The sequence below is a fragment of the Mustela nigripes genome, chromosome 14 (genome assembly GCF_022355385.1).
Source record: "Mustela nigripes isolate SB6536 chromosome 14, MUSNIG.SB6536, whole genome shotgun sequence".
NCBI classification, from domain to species: Eukaryota; Metazoa; Chordata; class Mammalia; order Carnivora; family Mustelidae; genus Mustela; species Mustela nigripes.
The window spans coordinates 11,848,646-11,863,906 of NC_081570.1; the positions used below are offsets into that span (position 1 = coordinate 11,848,646).

The 15,261-nt window shown below is 54.5% G+C and overlaps 1 protein-coding gene across 1 annotated transcript in view; it reads left to right on the plus strand.

The window, feature by feature from the left end:
• Positions 1 to 14,505, plus strand: part of PADI3 (peptidyl arginine deiminase 3) — a 28,237-nt gene extending 13,732 nt beyond the window's left edge. The window contains exons 7-16 of the mRNA XM_059374862.1: positions 1,601 to 1,779; positions 1,984 to 2,087; positions 2,195 to 2,306; positions 3,393 to 3,500; positions 4,683 to 4,834; positions 6,253 to 6,397; positions 6,505 to 6,607; positions 9,032 to 9,111; positions 12,000 to 12,125; positions 13,656 to 14,505. Coding sequence (XP_059230845.1) covers positions 1,601 to 1,779; positions 1,984 to 2,087; positions 2,195 to 2,306; positions 3,393 to 3,500; positions 4,683 to 4,834; positions 6,253 to 6,397; positions 6,505 to 6,607; positions 9,032 to 9,111; positions 12,000 to 12,125; positions 13,656 to 13,889 — 1,343 coding nt within the window. The 3' untranslated portion in view covers positions 13,890 to 14,505. The remainder of the gene's footprint in view (positions 1 to 1,600; positions 1,780 to 1,983; positions 2,088 to 2,194; positions 2,307 to 3,392; positions 3,501 to 4,682; positions 4,835 to 6,252; positions 6,398 to 6,504; positions 6,608 to 9,031; positions 9,112 to 11,999; positions 12,126 to 13,655) is intronic.
• The last annotated feature ends 756 nt before the right edge of the window (positions 14,506 to 15,261 follow it).

A 15,261-nucleotide genomic window follows, 5' to 3' on the forward strand; every position in this document is an offset into this window, starting at 1 on the left:
AGAGGGCAGGCTCTGCTCTGGCTTCCAGCCTGCCCTGGGGGGCAAGGAAACATGGTCAGATGGGGAAACTCTGAAACAGGTGGGCTGGCGTCCCCACACAGCCATGGCCCAGGGTCGTTTGATTGGATAAATTAAAATACATTCAGGGGCACCTGGGTGGCTCAGTCACTTAAGCGCCTGCCCTTAGCTCAGGTCGTGATCTCAGGGTCCTGGGATCAAGCCCCAAGTCAGGCACCCTGCTTAGCGGGGAGTCTGCTTCTGCCTCTCCCTATGCCCCTCCCCCTCAAATAAATAAATAAAATCTTAAATAGACATATTTAAAAATATAATTTAAGCCTGTTTGGAAATTCTTATCAAAACTTTCAAACACTCAGAAAAGTAGAGGGAACAGTGATGATCCCTTGGACGTCAGTCACTCAGATTCAACAATTACCACTGTTCACTTCTCTTGCTTTCTCTGTATTGTAAAGCCACTCCCTGACACGATGGCTATTGTCCCTGCAGAATTTAGCATGCATCTCCCCCCAAAACCAATGACAATTGTTCTACAGAGCCACAGTATGAGCAAGGACATAGAATCCCTTTTAAAGATACAAATGCATACAAGTAATAAAATACTCGTTTTTGAAAAGCTCAAAGAAGGGGCGCCTGGGTGGTGCAGTGGGGTGGGCGTTGACTCTTGGTTTTGGCTCCAGTCGTGACCTCAGTGTCCTGAGATCAAGCCCCACATCCGGCTCCACGTTCAGTGGGGAGCTTGCTTGTGATTTTCTCTCTCCCTCTGCTCTCTGCCCCTCCCCCCACTCACACACGTGGACTCTCTCTAAAATAAATCGTTTTAGAAAATTAAAAAAATTTTAAAAGACCAAACAAGATAGAAGCATATAAGGCAAAAAATGAGAGTTCCTCATCCCTACCCCTAAACCTGACTTTTGAAAATGCGTTCACTGTTAATGATTTGCTATTTGTTCTTCCTGACTTTTCTCCGTAGGCATCAAACGTGCATGCGTGTGTGTGCACGTGTGTGTGCATGTGTATGTGTGGTGGACATTCCTTTCTGAATGAACGCAGCTCTGCCTCGGTCTTTTGCACAGCTGCGTGGTATTCTGGAGCACGGGCGTGCTGTCGCTCACCCACTGCCCTAAGCACAGGGCAGTTCTTGGTGTTCTGATTTGACCACAGCATAAGTTCCTCGAGGGCAGGGGTCTTGCTCACGGCTGTATCCTGAGCCTGGAACCTGGCCTCCTAGATGCACAGTAGGTGCTCAGTAAATACTTGTTCAATGACTAAACAGCGTGAATACCCTTATACATGTATTTGTAGCAAAGACACCTAGAAGTGGGATTGCTCATTAGGAGTAGAGGTTCCTTTGCGAGATGCTGCTGGGCTGTCCTCCAGAAGGTCTGAACAGGCGTCTTAGAAAGGAATGGCCTTTCCACTGGCTCGCCCACACTGGGGATCAAGCATCTTCTCTCCTTCGCTGATGGGAGGGCAGAGATGGGGGCTGCTCTCTGGCGTGTGAGGTTGGCCCAGCTCCTCCTGCGTCCCTCGTGCTCTGTGGGCCCACCTAGAGGTCACAGCCGTCCCTCCCGTCCCCTCCCAGGTCCTGAAGACTCGTGCGAGGCCTACCGGCATGTGCTGGGCCAGGACAAGGTGTCCTACGAGGTGCCCCGCTTCCACGGGGACGAGGAACGCTTCTTTGTGGAGGGCCTCTCGTTCCCCGACGCCAGGTTCACGGGGCTCCTCTCCTTCCACATCACCCTGTTAGATGACTCCAACGAGGTGAGGGCTGGCCGGGGCAGAGAGGGTGAGAGAGGGCTCCATCCCCGGGAGGGACGGGCACCAGGGGTGTGGAGGACCCCAGACCTCTTGACCTCCCCAACCCCTGCTGCGGCCCCTCTGGAAAGGAGGAGATGCTAGGGGCATCAGCCAGGCCTCTGGACTCCAAGGTCAGTGCTCTTCCCCATCTGCCATCTTCTGCTGTAGGATTTCTCTGAGTCCCCGATCTTCACTGACACCGTGGTCTTCCGCGTAGCACCCTGGATTATGACGCCCAGCACCCTTCCACCGCTGGAGGTGTACGTGTGCCGGTGAGTGTGGGATGTGGGTGAGTATGGGTGTTCTTCGGAGACTAGCGGCCCCTCCTGCCTCCACACCTGGCTCGGTCCTGAGCCGTGCTGCCCGGGCTCGTCCGCAGTGTGAGGAACAACACGTGTTTCGTGGATGCGGTGGCGGAGCTGGCCAGGAAGGCCGGCTGCAAGCTGACCATCTGCCCACAGGACGAGAATCGCAATGACCGCTGGATCCAGGTACCGGGGCTGCCGGGCAGTGTCCAGCTAGGACGCCATTGGAGGGAGAGAACGACTGTGGAGGGAGAGGCTGGCCCAGCCTAACTGGGGGCGGGGCTGGGGGGTGGGGCTGCTTGTGGATATCTAGAAGGACCTGGGGGCTGTGACTGTCCTCCCCAGGGCACTCCTTTTTCTTACTATAGACCTAGAGCTCCCTCCCTCTCCCTAGAACTTTCTAGAGACCCAGGCACACACAGACACTGGATTGAACCTGCATTCACCCACAGGATCTGGGCTAGGCACGGGGCTGGCCCTGAATGAGATGGTGGAGGTGTGGGACACAATCCCTACCCTCAGCACCCGGCCCTATGGCTCCCCATGGAAGGCGACTTTGTCCTCCAAGGGACATTTAGCAGTATCTGGAGAAATGGCTGTCACCCTGACGATGCTACTGGCTTCCAGTGGGTAGAGCTCGGGGCTGCTGCTGTGTGTCCTAGAGTGAATGCACAGGGTAGCCCCACAGCAAAGAATTGTCTGGCCCCAAGGACCATGAATGCTAAGGCTGAGAAGCCCTAGTGTGGTGAACTATTGCAACAACCCCCCTGCCCCTGCAATTGAAAATGTCGTAGGGGTGCTGAGCCATCCTTGCCTCCTGGACCAGAGAGGTCAGGATGAAGCTGGGCTAGATGTTGAGAGATCTGAGAAGGAGGCAGACCTATACCTCCTTTGGTCCCCTCAGCCCTGCCCTTGACCAGGTGTGGAGGCCAGAGGTGCCGGCTGATGTCTAGAGATTTGTTTGTCCAACTCAGGCCACCCCGAGCCCCTCTCTGTGGCCACTCTCCCTGATCCGGCATGGGGACACCCCCCCAGCGTCACATCCACGTTCTAGTTACTCCCCGCCTGTCTTGCTGTGTGACCAGAGGTGAGAGCACACCGTCTCTGAGCCTCCAGCCCCTCCTCCAGCCAGCAGGTGTCAAGAACCCCTGTGTTCTTCAGCCCAAAGGGCAAAGCTGGCCTGAAACAAAGAACCCGCAAGAACAGTCCTCCCCAAAGGGCTCAGTCCCAAAGGAGGCTTCGTTGTCCACGGGGTGCCTCTCTCGTTCGCAGGACGAGATGGAGCTGGGCTATGTTCAGGCGCCACACAAGACCTTCCCGGTGGTCTTTGACTCCCCCAGAAACGGGGAGCTGCAGGACTTCCCTTACAAAAGAATCCTGGTGAGTGGTCGGGGGCCGCAGGCTACAGCCTGGCTTGGAGGGCAGAGGAATGTTTTCCAAAGCCCCACCGGGGTGTAGACTCTAGGGCGCGGTAGTGGGGACCACGTTCTTTAGGGACAGGAGCGACCAGATAAAATACAGGAGATGCCTAGTTACCTTCAAATTTCAGGTCAACGATGAGGAACTTTTGGTATAAGTATGTTCCCAACCGTGCAAGGGACATAGTTATACTAAAAATATCCTCGTGCTTTATCCGAAATTCAAATGTAAGTGGGCATCCTATACTTTTTGTTTACCGAATTTGGTAGCCCTAGGTAAGGGTGGGGTGAGGCCGGGCTGCTGCTAAGAACTCAGGCTTCGGAGGCGGAACAACCAGGCTCTGTTACTCAGATGCTGTGTGGCCTGGCGTGAGTCACCTCCCCTCTCTGAGCCGCGGTTTCTTCATCAGCAAAAATGATGTGATAGCCCTGGCCTCTCAGGTGTTTCTGAGGCTTCTCTGTCCTCGGCAGAGGGAGCGCACAGTGCTGTTAGCTGAGATTAACACTGGTAATAAGAACTACTGTGAAGATGGTCCTCGGGGACCAGGACCTCCTCGAAGAGAGAGGGGAGACTCCCTTGACGCTGGAGAGACCATGAGACCCTTCCAACCCCTGCTGGATCACAGAGGTGGTGGTAGAAGCTCTTGCCTGGGCCTCAGTGTTGTTTGAGTTGCTTCTAAGAGATGGTCCTGGGGAGCTCTCCCATTTTTCTGACTTGAAAGACTGAGGGTCCATCCCCAGCCACTTGGCCCCCAGGAACAGGCTGCTCTAGAACAGCCAGGTACTTGCCCTTGGGCTGCACTTGGCAGGAAGTCTGCTCAGAGGGAAAGGGGCAAGGGCCATAGCCTCAGGCTCCATGTCTAATGGGGAGTATAGGCAACTGCAGCCCTATCTACGGTCTCCCTGTGACCACGGAGATAACGTGCTTTCATGTGGCAGCAGGCCCAGAGTGCCTGTGTGTTTCACAACTTTAGCCCCCTGCATGCGTGAAATACTGAATAGGTCAGATCCCTGTCCTTGACTCAGTATGTCCATGATGGACAGACACCCCTGCCCCATCCTGAAGGAGCTCAGAGCCCAGCAAGTTGGCTCAAGCTCTTTCTGGTGACCCCCACCCCTAGCCTGACTCAGTTTCCCCTGCCAGGGTCCAGATTTCGGCTATGTGACTCGGGAACCACTAGACAGCGCTGTGAGTGGCCTGGACTCCTTCGGGAACCTGGAGGTCAGCCCCCCAGTGGTGGCCAATGGGAAAGAGTACCCCTTGGGGAGGATCCTCATCGGGGGCAACCTGCCTGGGTGAGAGAGGAGCAGGGAGAGGTGTTCGTTCGGTGGAGGGTGGTGATGGTGGCAGGGGTGGTGGGGGTGAGAGATCATTCCACTCCTGGGAGAGAACCCACGAGGAGTGATAAATCCCTACTTCTAGATGAGGTAGGGGAAGCAGTGGGCTGATGACCGGACACTGTCCATTGACCTTGGTGGATTTTGCGAAGGCCACGGTGAGCAGAGACCTAAGAGATAATTCAGTCCAGCCTTTTCATTTCACAAGTGAGCCCAGAGAGGGTGAAGTGGCCTGGTACAGGTCACACAGAATCCAAAGTTGTGACTAAACTTAGGTCTTCTGTTTCCAAAAAGAAATGATATTGCTAATAACAGTCTATTAATTAATAGTTCCAGAAGAAAAAGCTTCAAGTCTCAGAGCAATTACATTTCAAGAGCTTATTCATACTATAATGTAAATGACTACCATCAGATATTTTCCTGAGAACAGGAGAAGGAAGGTATAGGACATGAAAAATGAGATGTCATAACACACACACACACACACACACACACACACACACACACACACACACACTTATACACACAGAATAATAGGCTATTTGTTGTTCAACATGTGACACAGAGATACTGATGCAAAAGAAAAGGAATTATATGGTGATGGTTTTTTGTTGTGGAATAGACCAGGGCATTGAGGCATCCAAATTCAACAAAGTAGTTAGAACAAACTCGCAGTCAAATAAAGGTGAATCTAGAGACTTTGGAGGGGATTCACTGCCCTCAACATGTGATCCCACAGAAAGAGGAAGTTCAAGGTGTCTGGGTGACTCAGTCAGTTAAATATCCAACTCTTGATCTCAGCTCAGGTCTTAATCTCAGGGTCCTGAGTTCAAGCCCTACCTTGGGCTCCAACAGGATGTGGATCCTGTTTTTAAAAAGACAAAAAAGAAAGAGGAAATTTGGGCCGTGCCATTAGATACTTATGTGGAAGTCCAAAGAAGAATGGGGGTTAAGTTCACGAGCATAAAATGCTGGGGCTCTGTGTTCCTTGGGGTGATCTTGTCCATCTCTCTCTCCACTGATGAACAGAAGGTGAGGCCACAGCAAGAGAGACACAAGTTAAACTCCCAGAAGAGCCGCCTGGCCCCAGGGGATGGGATACGGTGGCGAATGTCTCTGGGAGCCAGTGAAGATGGGTCGGAGGGCGGCTCTGAGCATTTGCTGGGATGGCAAGACCTGGGGGTCACCGACTAGGTGGGGTCAAGTTGTCCTGCCTCCAACTGTTCAAGAGCTCAGCCTGGCAGAATTTAAAGGACACAGTGCATGTTTTTTGTTAAAAAAAAAAAATTGGATATTGCAGAAACTCAAACTTTGTCATTCCTTTTCTGCACAGACATTTTTAAGCTAAGCCATGTTTTTGACCCCTCGGGCCCTAGGTCTAGCGGCCGCCGGGTCACCCAGGTGGTGCGGGACTTCCTCTATGCGCAGCGGGTGCAGCCCCCCGTGGAGCTCTTTGTGGACTGGTTGGCCGTGGGCCATGTGGATGAGTTTCTGAGCTTCGTCCCTGCCCCTGATGAGAAGGTAAGGATGGCGTGACCTGCCTGTCCCTGGTGTCTGGGTCAGAGGATGAGCTCCAGGGGGCCGGGCTCAGGCCGGGGAACTCAGGCGGTTCTGTCCTCTCCACACAGGGCTTCCGGATGCTCCTGGCCAGCCCTAGCGCCTGCTTCAAGCTCTTCCAGGAAAAGCGGAAGTGGGGCCATGGCAGGGCCCTCCTGTTCCAAGGGGTTGTTGGTGGGTACCCACACTGTGTCCCTCATCCCAGGCTTCCTGCCCACCCCCATCTAAAGCAGAACACATCATGACTTGAGAGAGAGATGGCCAAGTCTATCCAGCAGGGCGGTCCCCCCAAAGAGCCTCACTGTTGCTGTATGCCTTGTCCCCACCGGCCCCTGCTGCCTGCAACTAGGGGCAGGGACATGACGAGCCGCATGGGCCTGTGACCTGTTGTCATCGGACCACGCCCTCTTAACCATCTGGGCTTCGTGAGTGACACCTCTTGCTGCCTCCCAGGGGTGAGATCCCTTCTGTACCCCCCGAATCTCTGAAGCCTCAGCCATGGGCAGTGGGAGCTGGTGGGGCCTCCCCTTCTCAAACTCCTCCCCACTGTGGTGGTGGTTGTAGCAGGAGCCCGGGCTTGGGGAGGCCTGGGTACATGGGCCCCTTGGCATCCCCAGGGGTTGGGGGGGGGTGTCCTGGCATTAACTGTCCCTGTCGTGGACTGGCAGTGCCCCAGGTCATGGGGTGGGCACCTCGCAAGGGTTGAGCCTCTTGCCTACCCCTGAGCAAGGGAGCTAGCACACCCCTGTGCGGATTCTGCCTGTTTACCGTGGCTTGGGATGGCAGGCCTGGGGGAAGGGGAGACATCTGGCCTGATGTGGGTCCTGTGGCTCATGGGCTGGGATGCCGGGCAGCTGGTGGGCTGTGCACACGTGCTAAGTTTCAGCTGGGGCTCCCAGTCCTGCGGGGGTCTGTGTTCACCAAGTGGATGTCCTGTGACCAAGGGAGCATGACATCCAAGAGCAAGTAAAACACCAACATGACAGGGCGGGAGAGAAACCCTGGAGGAAAGAAAAGTCCTTTTATTTTTGTATGTTTATTGAAACTTTTTTTCCTGTTCTTTGAACAATGGGTCCCACATTCTCATTATGCTTGGAAAGAATTCTGAGAGCCATCGCTGGCTGGGGCGCCTGCTTGCTGGGATCGCCCTATCCCCACCAAAAGTGTGTGAATCAGAGAGGACTGGTCCTCTCCGACAGGGACCCTGGTAGTCTCAGGGCAAAAACCTTTGGCTGGGGGAACTATAGCTTTTTTGGCCTCATGGGAGATAAATAATGTCTTGGACCAAACCTCCAAGGGAAAAGATTGTGTAGAATTTAGAAGCTCTCAGTAGAACTTTGCAGTTCCTTTCTCTCCGTTTACGATCCTCAACCCATTCCCAAGGCTACCCTGGAACCCCAGGTGTAAAGTGGAAGAAATACAGTCTTCCCAGCCCCTTTGTTCCCATAAGGATCATGGCTAAATGCCTTTGGGTCCAGAGCAAACCTGAAAAAGCCTCAAATCCAGATGTTACAGATCGGGTGGAGGGAAAGCCATCATCACCTTTCCTGGAAGGACCACGTCCTCCGTGAACAAGACCCAGGAACAGGCTGAGGGGTTTCCCAGCCGTTCAGCTAGGAAGGAGAATGTGGGAATTCATGGCCACCAGGCCACATGAAGCCACTGTGCCCCAGGACACTAGCATCTCACTGGCCACACTGTGTGCCAGACCTCACTTACTATCCCCTCCTCCTGCAGACCCAAGAGCACAGGGAAGTCAAGGGAGTCACTGGCCCAAAGGGCTCAGCAAGCATGCAATGGAGCTGGCGGACCCCAGCTGGCTCGGAGGGGATGCCGAGCCTGCAGACGGGCACATGGGTCCAGGGGGGTCTGCCTTTCCCCTTGGTCAAGGTTCGCTGCCTTTTGTGAGCACTGGGCTGGGGTTTGAATCACAAGCCCCCTGTTTCCTAGCTGTAAGCTCCTGGGTGAGTCTTTTTGCTTCCTTGACCTGAAGGTGCCCATCTGTAAAGAAGGTGACAATGCACACCTTGTGGGGTTACAGGGAAGCTAAATGAGGTATTGAATGTGGAGAACCGAATCCAGGGCCTGCCCCTGGTAAGAGCTCACTGGCAGCTGTGAGGATTGTGAGCCTAACCTCCCCTTCCCCGCCCAGCCCATCATGGAGACTCCAAGGAGACTCTTGGCCATGAGTTCCCCTCATGGAGGGCAGGTACAGGGTCCATCAGGGCTGATGGACAGGTGGATGGCCCAGCCCCACTACCAAGGCCAGCGGCAAAGAAGAGGGATCAGCACCCAGTGCCCTAGAAGGGGCGGACATTTCCGGTGAAAGGCATCTCCACTCCCGGCATACTCAAATAGAGCTCTAAGTTCCGTGGCACTCAGCTACCTGTCCGCCCCTCCCACCCCCAGGCTTGTGCCATGGCCAGGCCGAGCTCTGCTGGGTGGTGTCTACCCCATGTCCAGAAAGGCCAGAGAGCTACTGACTCGCAAGACCAGTAGCTGTGAACTTGACCTCTGCCTGGCTGCCTCCCAGAGCCAGTGATCCTCAACTCTGGCATCGTTCCTGCTCCTCCTCTAACATCTCTCTCTCCCTCTCAGGGGATAAGCCGGTCAACACCGTCTCCATCAACCAGGTCCTCTCCAACGCAAACCTCATCAGCTTCAATAAGTTTGTGCAGGTACAGGGCTGTGAGGAGACGGTGGGCATGACTAGGGGACAGCAAAGGGGACAGAGTCTGAGGCTCAGGGTCCGTGAAAGCCCAAGCTGGAACTGGCCCAGGCAGAGGGGCTCCAACCCCTCCTCTGATCCAGGAGAAATGGGGGGCAAGCCATGTGCATGTGAGGAGGACACGCATCCAGGCAGAGGGAAGGGCACAGACGATAGCCCTGAGGTAGAACGAAGGGGCGTGGGATATTTGAGGATGAGCCAGGGGGTTCTGGGGAGATGAGGGGAGGCCGGGTCATCGAACAATGGAGGGTATCGCAAGGTCGTTGACATTTGAGGCCACTAGGGCATTTGGGCAGAGGAGGGCCCTGATGGCATTTATGCTTTGAAAGGATCGCTCTGTGGCTGTGTTGAGAATATATCAATATTTCATAGCAGGGGGTGGGGGTAGTGACATTAGGTCCCAGCAAGAAACACGAGGGACCTCAAGCCGGAAAACTGGAATAGTTTAATCAGGGAATATTTATTTATTTATTTAAAGATTGTATTTACTTATTTGACACAGAGAGGGAGAGAGATCACAAGTAGGCAGAGAGAGAGCGGGGGAAGCAGGCCCCCTGCCGAGCAGAGAGCCCGATGCAGGGCTTGATCCCAGGACCCTGAGATCATGACTCAAGCCAAAGGCAGAGGCTTAATCCACTGAGCCACCTGGGTGACCTGTTAAAGATTTTATTTATTTGAGAGAGAGAGAGTGAGAGAGAGAGAGAGAGAGAATGAGCATGAGAAGGGGGAACGTTAGAGGGAAAAGCAGACTCCCTGCTGATCAGGGAGGCAGATGCGGGACTCAATCCCAGGACTCCAGGATCATGACCTGAGCTGAAGGCGGTTGCCCAGCCATCTGAGCCACCCAGGCGTCCCATAATCAGGGAATATTTATAAAGGTGCAGGCAGAATCTGAGGAAATCAACAGGAGATTGTGTAATACTCCCCGGTTAGAAAGAGGGGAGCTGTCACTACCTCTAGACCTGATGGCATTAGGGAGGGAACATGCTGCTGGAACCTGGAGAGGTCACCATGAAAAGAGGGCTTGCAGATAGGAGCTGTGACTTTCCTGGCCAGCCCACAGTGACTTGGCTGTGAAGGAGCTTCAGGAACAAATATCCCAGCAGCATTCTGCTACCCACCCCCCGCCTCCTATCAGTGCCCCATCGGCAGCATCTAGCCAGAAGGCAGTGGGCACAGGAGCCCCCCATTCCAAGCACTAGGCTTCCAAGCCACAGAGCAGAGGAGAAGGCCATACCGAAGGTCCAGAAGGGCAAACAGAATACCCAGCAAGCTGTCATCTAAGAAGGAAATGCCAAGACAGAGTTAAGCATTCAGGAATCCTGTTAGGGACAGTGCCTGCGAGCCAAGGACAAGGAAACCTGTCCTGAGGGGAAGGCATTTTCACAGTGGAGCCTTAGGAGGTCAAGGGTAAACTCCGGCTGTCATGGGGAGCCAATGAAAGTTCTTGATCAGGAGGGACAACACCTTCCAGCTAAGGTGAGGGGATTAAGCCTGTGGGTACTGGGCCCCGGCAAGCTGGGTTCAAATCCCAGCCCTACCACCCACTAGGTATGTGACCTTGAGGGAGACGCTTGGCCTCCCTCTGTCTCAGTGTCTCCCTCTATAAAGTGGAGAAGATTAAAGGAGTCAGCGCGTGTAAACGCTTGAGATGAGTGAAAGTTAAAGGCACCTGAACCCATGCCTTACTTCACTCCAGGGAAACTGAAGCCCAGAAGAGAAGGGGCTAGAAGGCAGGGCTCCAGACTCCCCCAGTTCAGTGCTCATGCCCCATCAGGGAAGCTGTTAGGAAGAGGAAGGGAGCTGGAGGGAGCTGGGAGACCAGACCTTCTGTGGGTGAGGGGGTAGGAAGCCTGAGGGAAGCATCCTGTAGGGCCATGCAGTCTCAGACAGGTTCAGCAAGGCGGGGCCCTGGTGGGGGGCGGTCCACAAGCCAAGATGGCCATGGGTCTGCCTTATTACCCTTGTTGCACTCAGCATTGGCCATTAACAGCTAGTGGGAGGTGTGGCCGTGGGATTTCAGAGCTGGAGCCAGGCAGTGAGGCTCTTGGTCAAGTCTACCCCACCCCCCAGCTGGAGGTCCACGAGGAACAGAATGAGGGCTGCCACAGGGCATGGAAGTGGAAGAAGCAGGGTGACTGGTTCAGGCTGGGTGGGGGATGGCTGTCCACCAGATGGGAGCAGTGGAGGTGGTGGAAAGAGGTCAGACTGCGGGTATATTTTAGAGGTAGAGCCCCCGGCACTTGCTGAAGATGGGTGTGAGGTAAGGGGGAAGGAGGCACTGGAGGGATAGCAAGGCTTTCGGCTCACGCAGCTGGCTGCCTTGATGGAGCTGAAGGACACTGGCGGGGGTGGGGGTGACGTGTGTAGAAATGAAGAGTGCGTCTTTGGACATGTTTTATCTAATGTGCCAATTAGCCATCCACTGAAGGTGCCCAGTGGTGGTTGTATGTGCAAATCTGAGATCAGGAAAGAGGGTGGGCTCTCTATGCAGTTAGGAAGTAGAAATGTGGGAATTGTCTGTGTGTAGATGATGTCTTAAACCATAAGACTGAAGGATCTGAAGAAGGCAAGAGGGCTAAAGATGGAACATTCTGGAACACTCACAAAAAGAGAATGCTGTGGAACACTCTGGAACTAGCCCAGCTGGTAGGATAGGACTGTGAGAAGTGGGACCCAGAATAGGTGTATTTTGACAAAGGGACACAGAGGTAAGGTTTGTGTGGAAAGTTTAGCCCATGGGTATATGGGCAGCCAGTCTCCTTAACCAGACAGGACCTCTTGGGTCCGCGCAAAACTCGCTGATAAGGTCTCTCCAACTCTACCCACCCTCCCTAGAGCTGCATCGACTGGAACCGGGAGGTACTGAAGCGGGAGCTGGGCCTGACAGAACGGGACATCATCGACATCCCCCAGCTCTTCAAGACTGAGAGGAGAAAGGCGGTGGCCTTCTTCCCTGACTTGGTGAGGCCACCGTTCGTGAGTTAAACCTGTTTCATCAAGTTAGGCTCCAAGCTTTTGCTCCCCAGAAGAGCAAGATGCTTGGTCACTGCCATGTGTGGGATTGTGGTGGCTGGTGGGGGTGGCAGAGAGAATCAGGGGTCCCAGGATGGCCAGCAGATGGGTGTCTAGTTGGCTGACTGTCCTGGTCACTACAGAAGGCTCACTGGCCAAGCCCCTTGCTCAAGGACCATCAGGCAACGGCCCTTCCCTTCACCCAGGGACCCACTTGATATTCGTGGAGGGAATCAATGGTCGCATGAGGTTATGTATGCATAGCACTCAGTATCAGCTGGGAGCTCAGACACTCCCTGTGTCCCCTCTGTCCCAGTGCATAGCTGTTCCCCCAACCCCCAGATATTTAGGATACACTGTCAGAGAAACGATTAAGGTTGCTCCCTGCTTTCAGGGAGTTTCCAGTCTAATCTACTGCTGGGAAACTCTCCTCACCCCCCTTAAGCGTGTGTCCCACTCAAGGATATCTTTTGTATAATGTCCTGTGCCAGTTGAGAGGTGGGACAAAGCAATTTCAGCCTGAGAGGAAGGCCTGGAGCTCCAAGAAGGCTTCTTGGGGGAAATGACCTTTGGTTGAGGCCGGAGGGCTTTGCCTCTGGAACACCTGGACTGCTGGGGCCCCACCCCATGGGTTCTGATTCAGCAGGGGGCGCTGAGGCTGCTCTCCCAGGACCACACTTCCAGTAGCACTGCCATAGATGACCCAACTCTCCACCCCTTCCCTCCTTTCGCCTCCTCCAGCCCCCCTTCACCTCCACCCCACAGAGGAACTCAACTCACCCACCATCAGAGCCTTACAGGGAGCCTGTCCACACCACCATTGCTTCATCCCCCCTTTCTCTTCCCCTTTCTGGCTAACCTTATGCCCACCTCCATTTCCCCATTTGCAAAACTCGGTTTCCCCTCCTTTTATCAATCCCCTTCCTTCCTGCATGTTTAAGGCGGATCTGCATTTACGTAAATGCCTCCAGCCTTTGCAGGAAACAGGGCCACCCGAGCCAGCCTTAGCCGGAGCAGGAGGTTTAGTGTAGCATCGCCACACAGAGACACAGACACGGGCAACGATCCACTGGACCGACCCACTTTGTCAACTTCAAATACCGCAGAGAGAGAGAGAGAGAGAGAGAGAATCTGATTGGTCCAGCGTGGGTCAGATGTCTGCCCTGGTCCAATCAGCTACAACCTAGGAAGTTGCGATTCTGCCCCACAAACATGGCAGCCACCGTAGTCCGCCCGTAAGGAGGGATGTCCCCGGAGAAATGAGCTGTCCCTGGGAGCTCTGTGGTTGTTCCCGTGGGATGGCACATCTGGCTAGAGTCTCAGCAGCCCAGGTGCCTCTCCCACTGCGTGCAAGTGTAAGGAGCTCTTCTCAGGGCTGCGCGCAAGGCAGGTGCCAGGTCCCGCCAGGTGTGGTGCAGGTGTCGGAGGCGGAGCTGATAACAAAGTGCTACCCCTGAGCTGGGACCCTGCTCTTTGCAGGTGAACATGCTGGTGCTGGGCAAGCACCTGGGCATCCCCAAGCCCTTCGGACCCATCATCAACGGCCGCTGCTGCCTGGAGGAGAAGGTGCGCGCCCTGCTCGAGCCGCTGGGCCTGCACTGCACCTTCATCGACGACTTCACCCCGTACCACATGCTGCACGGGGAGGTCCACTGCGGCACCAACGTGCGCCGGCAGCCCTTCTCCTTCAAGTGGTGGAACATGGTGCCCTGAGCCCGTCCCCCGCACCCCTATCCTCTGCCCCTGGGACAGGACATCAGCCGGCCCTGAACAATAAGCATCAAGAGACCCCAGCGTTCCAGATAGCACCCCGAGGGCGACTGTCTCTCTCAGAAGCCTTTTCCCTTGAAGTGTTCACTCTTCACCACTGGCAGCCCATTTGGTTCTCAGACTTGATTCTTGCTGGCCTCCCAAGAAGAAAGCCCTCACTTCTTGTGGCCTCTCATGAGGATCGACATGACCCATGGAGATTCCTCCAAGCCTCCTCTTCCCCATCCCCAAATCCTCTGTTTGGGTTCAAATTTACTTTGGGGTCTAGAAATATCCATGTGTATGATTTGCCCTCTTGTCCTGTGTGTCCTAATGGAGGAAGGACCCACAATTCTGCTTGGGTCCAATTGCCTCTCACTCTGCAGGGGAACAGCCTTAAAGTCAGATCCCTCCACCCAGAAGAGATTCTACCCATAGCTTCCACAAAGGGAAGGAGGTGGGGTCCGTGTAGATCAAGGTTGGATCACCAGTCTATCTGTCAAGCTTCTGAACAGATGCTGAACTCTCTACCCCACCCAGTGCCCAGCAGGAGCTTTCGCACAGTTGGTCCTTTCTAGATGTGTATTGAAGGAATGACTTGGCCCTTAGCCTTATAAATGCCCTATCATCTGACATTCAGAAATCTGGCTTTGTCCAAAAACCTCCAGGAATTTCCTGGAGATGAAACTGTGGGAAATTCTTGGATTTTAAGAAGGCTATGGGTGCAAAGGGGAGAGATGTCCTTCATAACGCATAAGATGCTTCCCTGGCCCCAGACAGCTCTCTGCAGGAAGGGAGAATCAGTACTAGGCTTTGTGTTGCCCTCTGGTCAACCATTCCATGTCCTGCTGTGCCTCAGAAGAGGGGGCCCAGATGGGCAGATCCACCGAGACAGCTCACAGGGGCCAGCTCTGGGAATGACCTGCCTTGAGGGCCAGGGGAGGGGGCGAGGGGTGGGAGAGTTCCTCCAGATGTGTGCCAGTTCCATATGTGTTCTGTATGGATCTAGCTGGGTTTCTATCACTGGCTAATAAAGCTACAGCAACACGAATGGTTTGGGTCTACTTCTGGCCCTTCTTTGGGATTAGAACGTAATAGAATGGAGAGATTGTTTGTAGCGGAGGCATAGGCTTGCCTGGCCCGTGAAGAATTGGGGGAGACAGGTCTATGTTTTGGTAAGATGGGGAGGTGGTTCCGCATTGACCACAGGAAGAGTGAGGGCTGCCGTGGACAGTTACAGTGATTTAGCCGCATGCATGCAAGCCTGGGGGTCAAGGGCCAGACCTCCAGGGCCAAGTGAGCGTGGTGGGGGGAGGGTCTGAGCTGTGGCCGGAAG